General features: G+C 38.6%; 1 protein-coding gene across 15 annotated transcripts in view; it reads left to right on the top strand.

Annotated features, from left to right (window-relative positions):
• The window catches only part of nedd4l (NEDD4 like E3 ubiquitin protein ligase), a 43,874-nt gene extending 31,086 nt beyond the window's left edge, over positions 1-12,788 (top strand). For 8 of the 15 annotated variants that reach the window (XM_034602338.1, XM_034602341.1, XM_034602337.1 and 5 more), the window contains 16 exons: positions 950-1,147; positions 1,740-1,817; positions 3,448-3,502; positions 4,264-4,322; positions 4,684-4,749; positions 5,639-5,868; positions 6,915-7,036; positions 7,205-7,275; positions 7,419-7,514; positions 7,634-7,707; positions 7,867-7,927; positions 8,142-8,201; positions 8,635-8,742; positions 9,323-9,419; positions 10,129-10,201; positions 10,825-12,788. In XM_034602338.1, the coding sequence (XP_034458229.1) occupies positions 950-1,147; positions 1,740-1,817; positions 3,448-3,502; positions 4,264-4,322; positions 4,684-4,749; positions 5,639-5,868; positions 6,915-7,036; positions 7,205-7,275; positions 7,419-7,514; positions 7,634-7,707; positions 7,867-7,927; positions 8,142-8,201; positions 8,635-8,742; positions 9,323-9,419; positions 10,129-10,201; positions 10,825-10,927 (1,551 nt within the window). In that variant the 3' untranslated portion in view covers positions 10,928-12,788. Of the gene's footprint in view, positions 1-949; positions 1,148-1,739; positions 1,818-2,435; positions 2,451-3,447; positions 3,503-4,263; positions 4,323-4,683; positions 4,750-5,638; positions 5,869-6,914; positions 7,037-7,204; positions 7,276-7,418; positions 7,515-7,633; positions 7,708-7,866; positions 7,928-8,141; positions 8,202-8,634; positions 8,743-9,322; positions 9,420-10,128; positions 10,202-10,824 lie in introns of all 15 variants that reach the window. The other 7 variants (XM_034602336.1, XM_034602334.1, XM_034602327.1 and 4 more) reach the window with 1 other exon arrangement.
• Positions 12,789-13,863: the final 1,075 nt, after the last annotated feature.

The following is a 13,863-nucleotide window of genomic DNA, read 5'->3' as shown; positions in this document are numbered from 1 at the left end:
CTGAAAGCTGTTTAATTAGAGTGTGTGTGTGTGTGTGTGTGTGTGTGTGTGTGTGTGTGTGTGTGTGTGTGTGTGTGTGTGTGTGTGTGTGTGTGTGTGTGTGTGTGTGTGTGTGTGTGTGTGTGTGTGTGTGTGTGTGTGTTAACAAGACGTGGAAAGTAAAAGGAAGTGAAACACTCGGAGCAGAATGTTGTAATTACCAATTACAGAGGAGGTGGAAGGTCTTTGGTTTAATTAATGCAGACTTCTCCCTTGTTAAAAAACAGTTCAGTCAGTGATAATTACCTCTAAAAGAACGTGGAAACGTGTGATGTGGAAAGACTCATTATGCTGTTAAATGCTGCTTTACTAGATTTTAAGATACCAGAGATGAAATGGTGAACTTCCTGCAGGCACAGTTTGTTGAGTTGTGGTGTCCTGCTGTAACGTATTTCTCTTTTAGCCTTGACCAAGGTGTCTATTACCAGAAACGTATAAATAAAGAGTTCAGATTGTGCTACAGCAGAGGAACTCCACTTAAACTTTTTCTTGGACTTTAACATGATTTGGGAAACAAATGCAAACTGAAAATCTCCAAATTAAGCAGTTATTGTACCATTAAACCTCAAAACCAATATGCAGGGAATCGGTTAAAGCTGACATCTGTAGAACTTATCAAGTATGGATGCAGCCTTCTTGCGACATTTTGACTAAAAACCTGACAGGCTGAGCTCCCTGCAGCTTTACATGGAAGTCAAAAGGATTTATCCTCAGTTTTCTCAGTTTTGATATTGTGGTGACGATGGTCTATTTGAATTCAATCTCAGTTTTCTAACGGAATACCAAGGGAACTTTTGGAAGATTGGTTTCTGTCCTTGCTTGATGATTTATTTCATGCTGTCTATCTTCATTCTTCTTTTTCATAGTCCAAAGGGAGTGAAAATATAATATTTTCCATTCATGTTTTCAGGGAGCCAACAATATCCAGGTACGGAGGGCTGTGAAGGACTCGGTCTCCAATCCCCAGTCACCTCAACCCTCCCCCTACAGTTCCCCCAAGTCCCAGCACAAGACGCAGCAGAGCTTCCTGCCCCCAGGCTGGGAGATGAGGATAGCCCCCAACGGACGGCCCTTCTTCATCGACCACAACAGCAGAGTAACCACCTGGGTGAGCTAACTCACTGTCATAGCAAGTTGGGGGATGTTTTAATAAATATGAACGAAGAGCACTTATTTATTGTGCAGGTCTGTAATTTTCTAACAATTATATATTTGTAGGGCAGAACAGTTTTTCAGCCTATCTTGTATGAATATATTTATATATAAAGTTTCCAAAAGTATTGAGTTGGAATTTACACACACATACACAGTTTAAATACAAGATAAATTATATAACCTTCTTTCACATTGTTTTCTATTTCCCTCGTAATCTGTACTGATTTACATGAAATAACATTTTTATATAATCTTATTTTGTTACTGCATGTGATTGTGAGCATTATTTGACAGTTTGAGTAATCATAAAGGAAATTTAGGGAAGTGGTTAGTGTCGATCTCTCTGGATGTTGTAGTGACACCTGGTGGTATAAGAATCTATTTCACATTTACTTGATCTCAAGTAAGGATTCAGCTTTTCAGACAAAGTAAACCTCTGAGAGCTGTTTACCCTGAAACTACTATTACAGCTATACATTTTTATATTTACCATTCAATTAAAAATACTATCTTATTATTCCTTCCCTTTCTCTTTGGCCGACCAGGAGGATCCCAGATTGAAATACCCAGTACATATGAGGAATAAGAACTCAATGGAGCCTGGTGAACTTGGTCCTCTTCCTGTAAGTACAACAGCATATTCAACCCATAGATACACTGATGACAGCCATGCAGATCCCTTTTAACTGTGTAGCTTTGTTTGCAAACTTCAACCTGTTTAAATTACCATGAATGTGTAACGTGATTCCCTAGATAAAATGTGCCATGGGTGACTTTTCAAGTTGCAGTTGTGGTCTTCGTTTACAGTTCAGTTAGCGTCACTCACTGGTCAGTATATGTTTGATGTAAAGTAAAAGGAGACACGTGATCAGATGTCAGTGTTAGACATGTCCTTTTTAGACCTGTTAGAAAAGATGGGGGTGGGCAGTGTTAGAACGAGGACGAGAAAAGCAGAGTCTGGGGGCCGTGATGATCCATAATTAGGTGGTGTCTGTCACCTGCACTATTATTTATGTGACAAAGACGAGCTCCCAACAGATGGGCTCTAACGTTACCACAGCTAGATGTTGAATAATGAACACGTCATGGGTTTCTACATCTCACAGGCTTGTGTGGTGTGTGCATGTGTGTGTGTTCTCTCTCTCTTCTCTTTCCCTCCTTCTCTTTCTCTTTCCACTCCGTTCTGGTGGATCTAATGTATGCTACTACTTCTTCTACACCTGGCCATGTCTGTTTGGCAGAACCTACCAGAGGAGGTTGGTTGGTGCCTCCCTCCCTCTGCCTGCCTTCTTACCTGTCTGGTCTGGTCCGGCCTGGTCAAATGCCTGCAGACAGCCTTGCACTTTTATTTTTATTTTATTTTTTTCCTCTCTCTTTCTCTCTTTTCTCTTTCTCTCTCATGACCGGCATGGATGGACTGTACCTCTCCCTTTCCTTTTCATCCTTTCCACCTCTCTGTGCTCCCTCCCTGCACCACCACCACCCTCCCTTCTGTTTGGAGCGCCCCATCGTTCTCCATCCTTGTGTACTCTTATCTGTGTATGAGACAAAGATAGATGAGTTGGGGGAAAAAAATGGATTAAAAAAGCAAATTAACAAGGAGGGATTAAAGGAGGAAAACATGGCTGCGGAGGGAGGGTTGGATGGAAACAAAATAAGCTGTACATTAGAAGAAGAAACTCGCTGTTTCCTGCATGTGTTATCATCTGGTGTCCGCTCAAGCAGTTGCAGTTTATTTAGAAGCACACATATTTGTGTATATACATATTGTAGGTACACCCTGTTTGACAGATTTGTCAGACCCGCCCTGTTTTCCCCACCCTTGACTCTCGATCCGCTGTAATTCTTTTAATTGCCTGACTGCTGTTGCCGTGTGTCTGCGTGCGTGTGTGTGTGGCCTGTGGCACTGCACTGAGTGGCCACTGTGTCAGTGGTGGCGTACTGGTTTTGACTGGTAGTGGTGGCCTTTAACTTAAATGTTGTGGTCGTATCCCTGCCTTGCTGCTGCCTCAGACCTGACTCAAATAGGAGAGAAAATCCCTTCAGTTCCTTTGGTGGGTGGTTGATTGAGCTTGTCTCGCACGCGGTGCTGAGCTGTCAGTGTTCAGTCAAGTTCAATCAAACATGAATTAAAAAAAAACAAAAGGAAAGAACATTGATGGATTTAAATTACTATTTGAGCATGGCCTGTTTAATAATGCTCTGTCATGTTGACTTATTGTCCTCACTCTTCCTCATGTTTCTTTTTTTCAGCCTGGATGGGAAGAGAGAGTTCACTCAGACGGACGCACTTTCTACATTGACCACAGTAAGAAACCGTTGTGTTGAGCTTATGTTTGGTCGTGTCGACAGCCCTTATCCACCTGATTCACTATTGTTCTGTATGGTATAAAGGAGGTATGCTTACTCTCATCTTAACGGATGGATTTCACCATTCCAGCAACATATTTTTACTATTAATTTAAGCTGTTGATTATTTCTTACTAATCTGACTAATCATTTACATCGTAAAAACAACAGCACCTACTTTTAAGACAAGCCCCCAAATATGTTATGGCCACAGCCTCATGAATTTAGTTTGGCTCAACCAGGTGACCGCAACATATAAAGTTGACGTCCAGCCAGAGTCACGATTAAAACAAAGAGTTTATTAAAAAAGAAAAATAATAAAACAAATTTAAATTAATCTGTGGGAGTGTGGAGGCCTGGCCAAAAAGAACAGAAAAATGAATTGTTCTGGACCAACCACGCAATGGGCCGTCGGATCCGGATACCTCCCCCCGTCTACCTAAGTAACAATATCTAAATAAATCAAAAACCGAGAACCGAGGACTACCAGACCCCTCAAAAAGAAACAAACAATTAACACTGCCACAATGACACATGCTGCTGGCACGACAGAGAGTGAGACAGAGAGTGCGCGCCTCTCAAGCTTCCCTTAAATCCCCCTCCACGTATCATGTTCATCACTGAGAGGAGAAAGTGTGAGGAAAGGAGGAGCAGAAAAAAGACACAAGGGGGGAGCGTGTAACAATGCCTCAAATGTTTATTTGTGTTTTGTTCAACCAGATACCAAGAACACGCAGTGGGAGGACCCTCGACTGCAGAGTCCGGCTATCACAGGACCTGTGAGTAGTTTCCTCCTGCTCGTTCAGAGTCTCTGGCACAACAGTGTCGCTACATGGAAACAACAACCTCTCCTCTTAACACTGTAACTCCATCTGTCACACGCTATCATCAGCCTCAGTGCGTCTTTGAGAAAAATCACTTTGTCACTGCGGTTGTCACTTAACATGCCAGCACCTTCTTGTTAATCTGTGTACCACTACAGATACTGTTCTCCCTCGCTCCCAACCTCCCTCCCCCTGTCACTCCCTATGTAGTCCAGTCCAGTGTTCCTCCATCAGAAGCTGATCCCTAATGAGTATATTGATGTTATTTGACCTTTACCACACCTTGACTGTTGTGTGTTTTTTGTTGTCTGTGCAGGCTGTTCCCTACTCCAGAGAGTTCAAGCAGAAATACGACTACTTCAGGAAGAAACTGAAGAAACCTGTAAGAACTGATTTTTAAAGTGCACGTCTTCACGTGTTTGTGTTTATCGATTATTTTTGAGGAGCTTTAGTACAATAATACCAGGGCAAAGCTAAATCTGATCATAACCTCAAAGGTGATCTGCTTTGCTTCATTGATTTTATTATTATTTAACTTTCTTTACACTGTTTTGACAGCGTGACTGAGTTAATAGTTTTTATTGCATGTTGAATATTCATTGCAATCATCTGACATCATTTGTAATTAACACTTGGTAGGTAAAAGGCAGAACTGCACACTACTGATAACTATAGTTTTTTTATCGTGGATTCTGATCCAGATGAATATTATTGAGTGGAGAGAAACTTGAAAAAAACAACAACAACAACACATGTGCACATGGACTCATGCAAGAGCATGTTTAACGTCAGCACTTTAGTTAATGTATCTGAACAGAGTTGATAGATACAGAAATGTGGTGAGACACATTAAGAGAGTATTAGGGCTGCGCAATAAAGCAATTATAATATAATTTTCATAGACAGCAGTATTAAAAGGTTCAGTGTATATCAATAAAATGTTTAAATGAATTGTGTAAGCACAGTGAGGAGATAGAACACAGAATTGTTTTACCTTAAATTTGTAAAATGTTTTGCTGTTTATCAAATGTTTTTTATTCTCTGCTCATAGAGTTTAAAACCACAACCTTCACCCTGGGGCAGAAATCAGTCTTTAAACCTAAAAAAACATTAAACCTAACCCAGCAGTTACATTTTATAACAATCTATTGGTTCTCTTTGTATAAAGGTCATGTACTTACTTAAACACATTCAAATTTCTTTCTATTTCATTTGTATTCAACACTTGGTGTATTTGCCTTAAAGTGAGTTATGTGTGTCACTTGTTCTAGGCTGACATCCCCAACCGATTCGAGATGAAACTGCACAGGAACAACATCTTCGAAGAGTCGTACCGTCGCATCATGTCCCTGAAGAGGCCGGATGTTCTGAAGGCACGGCTGTGGATCGAGTTCGAGTCGGAGAAAGGGTTGGACTACGGCGGCGTGGCCAGAGAGTGGTTCTTCCTCTTATCTAAGGAGATGTTCAATCCTTACTACGGCCTGTTTGAATACTCTGCCACGTAAGTCTCTGCTTAGTTTTACGGAGCTGCTTTTGATTGAGGAAATGTTTGAGCCAATATACAGGAAATGACACAGGACATAGTGTTAAGCAAAGCTTTTTGCGGTGATGGAAGAATTCTTCTCTCTTTTTTCCACTAAGGTGGAGTAAGGTGTAGAGAGTGTTGTATTGTTCCCCTTTGAGACTTAAAGTTTCCTTCCACTTTGATTAACCTTTCCTGTCATTCATAAAGCCATCCTGGAACAATGTTTCCCACATAAGTAGGTGTTGTGTGGTCTGCTCCTTTTGTTGGCTCCAGTAGATGATGATTGTCTTATTTTGGGCAAAGGTAACAAAATAATAATAGTGGAGCAATCGAAAAGACAAGAATACTTAAAAACAAACATTTTTTCATTAAAGTTTGCTAGATTTAATAAAAAAGAGATGGATTTAAATGTCAAACAATTTAATAAATAACCACAGTGCGCTTATTCCTAACTGCAAATTAGTTTTAACATCATTATGCTCCTGCAGTTGAATGAAATGCAGATGCTTGGCAACTACAAATTTAGTTTTTTCTCCATTTGTGTTGATATTCCAAAGTTGTTTTCCCATATAAGATACTAGGAGGCTCCAAACAGTGGCTGTGAGTTGGTGAATCAAAAGTTCAAGCTTTTCCCTCAGCTGAAAGCAGCAATGGATCAACATTAATAAAGATAAAAATAAATCACCAGAATTTGCAGGAGAAAAGGCAAACTCAATGGGAGGTTGGGTATCCAGTGACATGGTACAAATCACTGTGGATATCAAGTACTTATGAAATGTCATGAAAGGAACTTTTATCAACTCCAGATTAAATAGGTGAGGTAGTTAATCGTAGTTTCTTTTCATAGCTTACAGCTGCAAATGAGATTTCATTTCAGTGGAGATCTTATATTTATTCACCTTTTTTAAGATTTCTATAACCAAATGGACAGATAGCAATAAACGTGTTAGCAGCCTACTGCTGACTGTTCTGAGCATCAGTAACTAACCTGAAAATGGTTTTCCTCCTCTGTGTCTGTCCAGGGACAACTACACTCTTCAAATTAATCCCAACTCGGGCTTGTGCAACGAGGATCATCTCTCCTACTTCAAGTTTATCGGACGTGTGGCAGGAATGGCTGTGTTTCATGGAAAACTACTAGATGGTAAACTGCTTGGTGTTTGATCCTGTCTCTTTTCTTATTATGCTATTGTATGTTCAGGTTCCTCATGTGTGAGGATTCTAACACATCTGTTTTTTATTGATGTCTTTCAGTTTTTATCGTTTCTCCACACATACCATTACAGCGCTGTGTTGCCTTCTTGTTTCCCAGGTTTTTTCATCCGACCATTTTACAAGATGATGCTGGGAAAACAGATCTCTCTTAAAGACATGGAGTCTGTGGTAAGGTCTCATTGTTACTAGAGTATATATTCAATGAACATAACTTTAATTAAGTAATTCCACATTCATGAAACCCTACAATCTCACAATGAAAAGACGATTAAAAAGTGTTTCTCTGTAATGGATGATTATCTGCCCTGCAGGACAGTGAATACTACAACTCTCTAAAGTGGATTCTGGAGAATGATCCCACTGAGCTGGACCTGAGGTTTTGTATTGATGAAGACAACTTTGGACAGGTGAGCCAACCTAAAATCAGACTTTCCGAATCAAAGTTAAAATTCCCAAATTCATTTTAATTTTTAGTAAAGTTATAAAGTTGATATCTATATTTTCATCGTGCTTTTGTCTTTTACAGACATACCAGGTCGACCTGAAGCCCAGCGGCTCAGACATGGTCGTCACCAATGACAACAAAAAGGAATACATAGAGTAAGAAAGAATATTTTAATTTTTTTCCCCTTTAATTTCATTCTGTTTTTTATGAATATATGTAGACATTTGATAATGATCATATATTAAACATGATATTCAAACAGGAAGATCATTTTAAAGTTTTTCATTGACGTCTCCTAATCTTGTCTCCACCAGCCTGGTCATCCAGTGGAGGTTTGTCAATCGGGTCCAGAAGCAGATGAACGCTTTCCTCGAGGTATTTATGTGCATTAACACTTTAACCATAAGGGGGCAGTGTGAGCACAAACTTTCTGTATTCATTCGCTGCATCTAAACCTACAGCAACAAATATCCTCTCAACTAACTGACAACTTGAATATTTTATCTATTTGACTTGTTATTTATTTAGCTTGAATTGTATGACGGTATAATTATTTTGTTGTAATTTGTTTTTTTTGTTTAATTTCCAGGGATTCACTGAGCTCATCATAATAGATCTGATCAAGATCTTTGATGAAAACGAACTAGAGGTATGGATACCTGGCTAGCAGAGTTTAAATGATTAATCAATTAGTCGATCAACTGTTGATTGATTGTTTCAGGGTTTTTTTGCTCCAGCTTCTCAGATATAAATATGTGGTGGGTTGCTTCATTTTCCGTGACTGTAAACAGAGGATCTTTTGGTTAACGACTGTTGGTCAAACAAACCTCACATTTAAAGATGGTACCATAGACTACGGGGTGATAAAAATGGGAAACTGAGATAAATATTTTTTCTGTTTTATTTTCGAAAAACCCTTTTATAATAAAATTATTTGCACAACCATTTAAACATAGTTAAAAACTAATTGACGAAACAATTAGTTGCAGTTGCAATGTTCATGAGGCATTTTACTGGAATATTCATTCCACATGACTGGACTTAAATGTTTTTTTCCCCTTCATCCTCTTCTGTCTGTGTAGCTGCTCATGTGTGGTCTGGGTGATGTCGACGTCAACGACTGGAGACAACACACTGTTTACAAGAATGGATACTGTCCCAACCATCCTGTTATACAGTGGTTCTGGAAGGTATGTGTGTTTAAAAATCCACACACACACATTCGTGAATACGTGCTATAAAAACAGACATGCACTGTCTAAATCATCAGCCACGTGTTGATAGGTATCAGTCATGGACGCTGGTTCTTTCACAATAAAAGCTGGTTCCAGTCATTTCCCCTCCAGTCGATCTGCGGCAGGTTTGCTGGCCTCGCTGTTGAAGATCAAAGTCTGTTTGGACGAACAGACATGTTTGCTCTGATGAAAGAGCCTGAAGTAGTTGTACCTGCCCTGTTTATCATCTGCACCTCAACACACACACACACACACACACACACACACACACACACACAAGCCATAATTTGTGCATGTAAATACCCTTACACACACGCACATAGACAACAGTGTCATGTCATTTGATTAAGTCAACCAGAACAGTGCGTACACACGCCAAGGTTTCATTGCAAAATCCTTCTTGCTTTAAGTGATTTCATAATTCTTTCTGTGATATATAAATTTTACCTTTTTTCAAAGTGGAGACTGATATTTGATTTTAAAAAAAATTGGAAAAACTCTGAGTCAGAGATGTTTATATTTGCTTGTTTATCAGGTCGTTCTGTTGATGGATGCTGAGAAGAGAATCCGGCTCCTCCAGTTCGTGACGGGAACATCTAGAGTACCAATGAACGGCTTTGCCGAGCTTTATGGTAGGTGAAGTTCAAGTTTCCTGTATTTCATACTGGTACCAAGTAGTGTAACAGTACCAGCTACAACTTTATGTAACAGTGACGCAAAAATGATGAGTCAGCATTGCTGCAGTTCCTAGTACTGAATCACTATCATTGTACACATACCGATACTGTAGATATGTGTCATGTCAAGCAGATGAATAATGGCTTGTATAACGACTAATAACTTCAGATTATGTGACTGCTACACTGTTACACACACTTTTATAAAACATTATTATGCGTTTGGCTCAAAACCTTTATTAATTCTTTTCATACAAAATACTTTAAACAGAAAAAATCTAAAATATAATTTGGTTTGACCCCTTAAATATCCCAGAGGCCACAGCATGTGCCTCAGGACTCTTTGTTCTTGTCGTCACTGAAGATACTAATGTTCTTTCTGACTCTGGTTGTATGTTATATCATAAATTATGGTATGGTCTGATGTATAAGAATCTCTAAAATGCACAAAATCTTTGCACATTACTTTTCATACTTTAGAATTATGCATGAAGCTTTAAATAATTAAATGTCAAAAACATTAGAATTAAGTTAATTTGAGCCAAATGTTTTCCTTTGTCCTCTTTCTGTTTGCAGTCAATTATTCAGAGGTTACGTTTGTGCTCTAATGAAAGTGTTTCTGCAACATCTCAACATTGTAGTAATTATAATTTCTCAATGCCAGGTTCTAATGGTCCTCAGCTGTTCACCATTGAGCAGTGGGGAACACCAGAGAAGTTGCCAAGAGCTCACACATGGTATGTCCCTACTGAACACACACACACACACACACACACACACACACACACACACACACACACACACACACACACACACACACACACACACACACACACACACAAGCCATAATTTGTGCATGTAAATACCCTTACGCACATAGACAACAGTGTCATGTCATTTGATTAAGTCAACCAGAACAGTGCGCACACACGCCAAGGTTTCATTGCAAAATCCTTCTTGCTTTAAGTGATTTCATAATTCTTTCTGTGATATATACATTTTACCTTTTTTCAAAGTGGAGACTGATATTTGATTAAAAAAAACTTGGAAAGACGTGTTAGCATGCAAGCCTTAGCTGTATTCTATTTCTAGTGATGATTAGCAGAATCTGAATATTACATAGAATATTATTATTATTGTAGTTTGGACATAAACCTAAGAACTGTGACAGGAAAGCTGGGCTAAATATATATACTAAGATATAGACACTTATTTAAACTTTATGTAAGAGTTGTAAATATATATTTTGACAAGGACATACGTGCATGTGGAGAGCCATGTGTAGAGTAGATTTATTTAGAAACAGAATACCATGTGTTAACTTCAGCCAAATTCATCAATGAACTGTTTTCCATCTCAGTTTCAACCGCTTGGATCTGCCAACCTACGAGTCCTTTGAGGACCTGAGAGAGAAACTCCTCATGGCCGTGGAAAACGCGCAGGGCTTCGAGGGAGTCGACTAAACCTGACTGAACTCAACCTACCATCAATATGTCTAAGAATTTAAAACAAGACAAAAAGCCACAGGGATGTCAAACCAGCTGCTGTAGCAGTTCTGTGCAAGCATGTTGAACTGTAACGCCCGACTGTGAGCCACCAACACAGCACAGCGGCTTGAGACTGTACAGCAACTTGTCGAGCCAATATGCCTACATCTTTATATCTTTTCAGTGTGGGTAGGTCATTCCGTAACGGTGCTGGGGGGGAAGAGCGGGAGCATCGCACTGTCGAATGCTGAAACCTGTTGTCATCGGCAAGGTGTGAGCGACGAATGACGAGACCCAGCCTCTGATCCGCCGTGTCCCTCCCCTCTACCCTCATTCTGTGAAAATCTACAGTGCTGGAAAACACTAATGCATTTCAATAGCTCCTTTACGTACACTATAGCACAGTATTCGAGCAGCCTTCAGTGGGCGGCTCTTAGCATGGCCTTAATCTGGCTCCTACATGCACTATTTCTCTAAGAAAATGCAACGGCACTATGATCACTACTCTTTGTCAAATCCTTAGACCAACACCAGACTAACCTTAGGAATGCTAGCCAATCACATTTCAGGAAATAGGCCACACCCCCTATCCGTAGAGCCGCGTTTAAGTTGTGGGATCAGAAATCGCCGCTGCAGCCTTTTTGTAGAATAATGTTATTTTTTTCTTTTCTTTTTTTTCTTTTAAACCACTGGTAAGGATTCCTGAGTGGCGGATGACATAATCCTCAAAGATAATTTTAATAGTTTTCGTCATCATCTTTTTAAAAAAAAATCATTGTTATAATTCTTACAGGAAAAATACTCTCACCGTATTTGTACTGATGAACAATGTTGTTTACGATTTTGAGAATTCTATATGACATGGTGTGAAGTGTAAATCTGGCTCGTCTGGGGAATGATTAAATCCATATCACTTGTTACGGTGATTGCAAATGTCTTGAATACAATGGTTTTTAATTGTAGTGCTATGAAAGCTGCATGAAACTGTATCTTGTGTTTGCTTGGACTACATCGTAATTTGAGCGTGTAATCGGTCGGGAGGGGAGAACTAAAACCGGGGGCTTAGTTTCTCTGAGATGTCATGATTATATCAATATTCTCATGCCTGTTGCTGTTCATAATGCTGTAAATTGTTCTTGGAGGAAAAAAAAACATTTTAAGTTCTTTTCATGATATATAAATATATGTATGTATTACCTTTAACAGAAGTATTACTGATCAACAACTCTAAAATGAAGCTGTGTGTGAGCGCGGGTGTCTGAGAGAAAAGCTGTGATTGCCACTGAATATAAATGCAGCACGTTTCTTACAAAGAAAAAAAAATGTTTTTTTTCTTTTTTTTATGTTTTTGTTCCTCTCTCCTTTTTCTAACACCATTGAACCTAAAGGGCACTTTATAGATCACTCTGAGGTCATGTCGCCTGTCGTGTGTCTCGTCATTAACTTGAATGTGATTCTTTTTTTGTTTTTCATTCAGAGCACGTACCTGGTGCAATATTAATAGTCTGTAAATCTGGGCTGCTGCTAAGGTAGGAAAAAAAATTGTCGGGAGTGAAGCGGAAACTTCACGTCCTTTCGTATTCTCTAATTTATCTCTTCTTCTTTTTCCTCTACCTTTCCCTCCTTTGTGTTTCCTCCCTCCTGCCTGTGACCCCACCATTCAAACTGACTCTGTAAAGATTAGTCCTATTTTTTTTAAGTGGGTTTTCCTTTCCTTTTTTTTTCTTTTTTTTTATAAATGACACAAAATATCACTTTTGTTGAAGATTCCACCACTTTCTGCAAGTCTATGTGGTTCATTTAACTTCAGTCAAATAAAAATGAAAATTCTCTGAAAGTTGTCTGAGTTACTGGAGACTGAACTTTTTATTTCACTCATATGAGAAGTAAGTCAATTATAAGATGAGACAAAAAGAACTAGATTAGTAGTAAGTTTATAAGCACATTATTTAAAAAAAAAAAAAAATTGTATGTATTTTATAAAGGTTCTTTTTCATTCTCATTTATATTTAGTAATCATTACATTTTACATTAAAATATATTAATATTTATAAAATTTCGCAATTGCCCCATGCTAGTTTTTTCACAATTGAAAGCTATTTGATTACATTAACTTAACTGATATATTTGAGTACAACTTTGTGTTTCGGTACACTTACGCTTGACTTGTCTACATCAGTTAGTTTATGCTTTATCACCACTTTGTTTTTTGGAAAATATTATTCAATGACCAAACATGAACACCTTGTAGTTTTGTATATATTTATGTATATAAAACTCATCAGTATATACAACAATTTTAACGTAGCTCCATGATAACGTATAGGACTTCTGAGAGAAAGTCAATAGCATTATTTAAATAATATAAAGTATTATTATTACGTTATAGATGTTTATTATCATTATTAATAACTTTAATTGTAGAGCACTTTTCAACACAAAGTACATAGTGCTGCACAAGAAGAAAACATGGTTAAAATACAGAAGTAGTACATTCATAATAATAGAGATAAAAAACAAAATAGCCTGGCACCACATTATGAAACACTATAATATAAAGGGTCCGTTCGGTGTAGTGGATCCTCTACGTGGCACTAATGTTACAGTTGCCTGTTTCGCTTGTCGTCACAAAGACTTCACCTAATCTGCCTCTTATTGCCACAACTGCCCTCTGTGCCCTCACATGGTGCAGTCATGATTTTTGGTCATTTCTGACTTAAAAGTTACAGAAATGGCGGAATAACCCTTTAGGTGTTTGTATAGCTATATATCAGCACATATTTCTACTTGTGACAATATTTCTTTCACAGGACATCACAAATATTTACAAAATGGCTGTTCCCCCACACGCTGCTGCTGCTGCTGCTGCTGAGGCTGTTTGTTTTCTTTCATTCAAATTATAGATGGTTTCC

Source organism: Hippoglossus hippoglossus, chromosome 12, assembly GCF_009819705.1.
Source record: "Hippoglossus hippoglossus isolate fHipHip1 chromosome 12, fHipHip1.pri, whole genome shotgun sequence".
NCBI classification, from domain to species: domain Eukaryota; kingdom Metazoa; phylum Chordata; class Actinopteri; order Pleuronectiformes; family Pleuronectidae; genus Hippoglossus; species Hippoglossus hippoglossus.
This window is presented reverse-complemented; position numbering and strand designations above follow the sequence as displayed.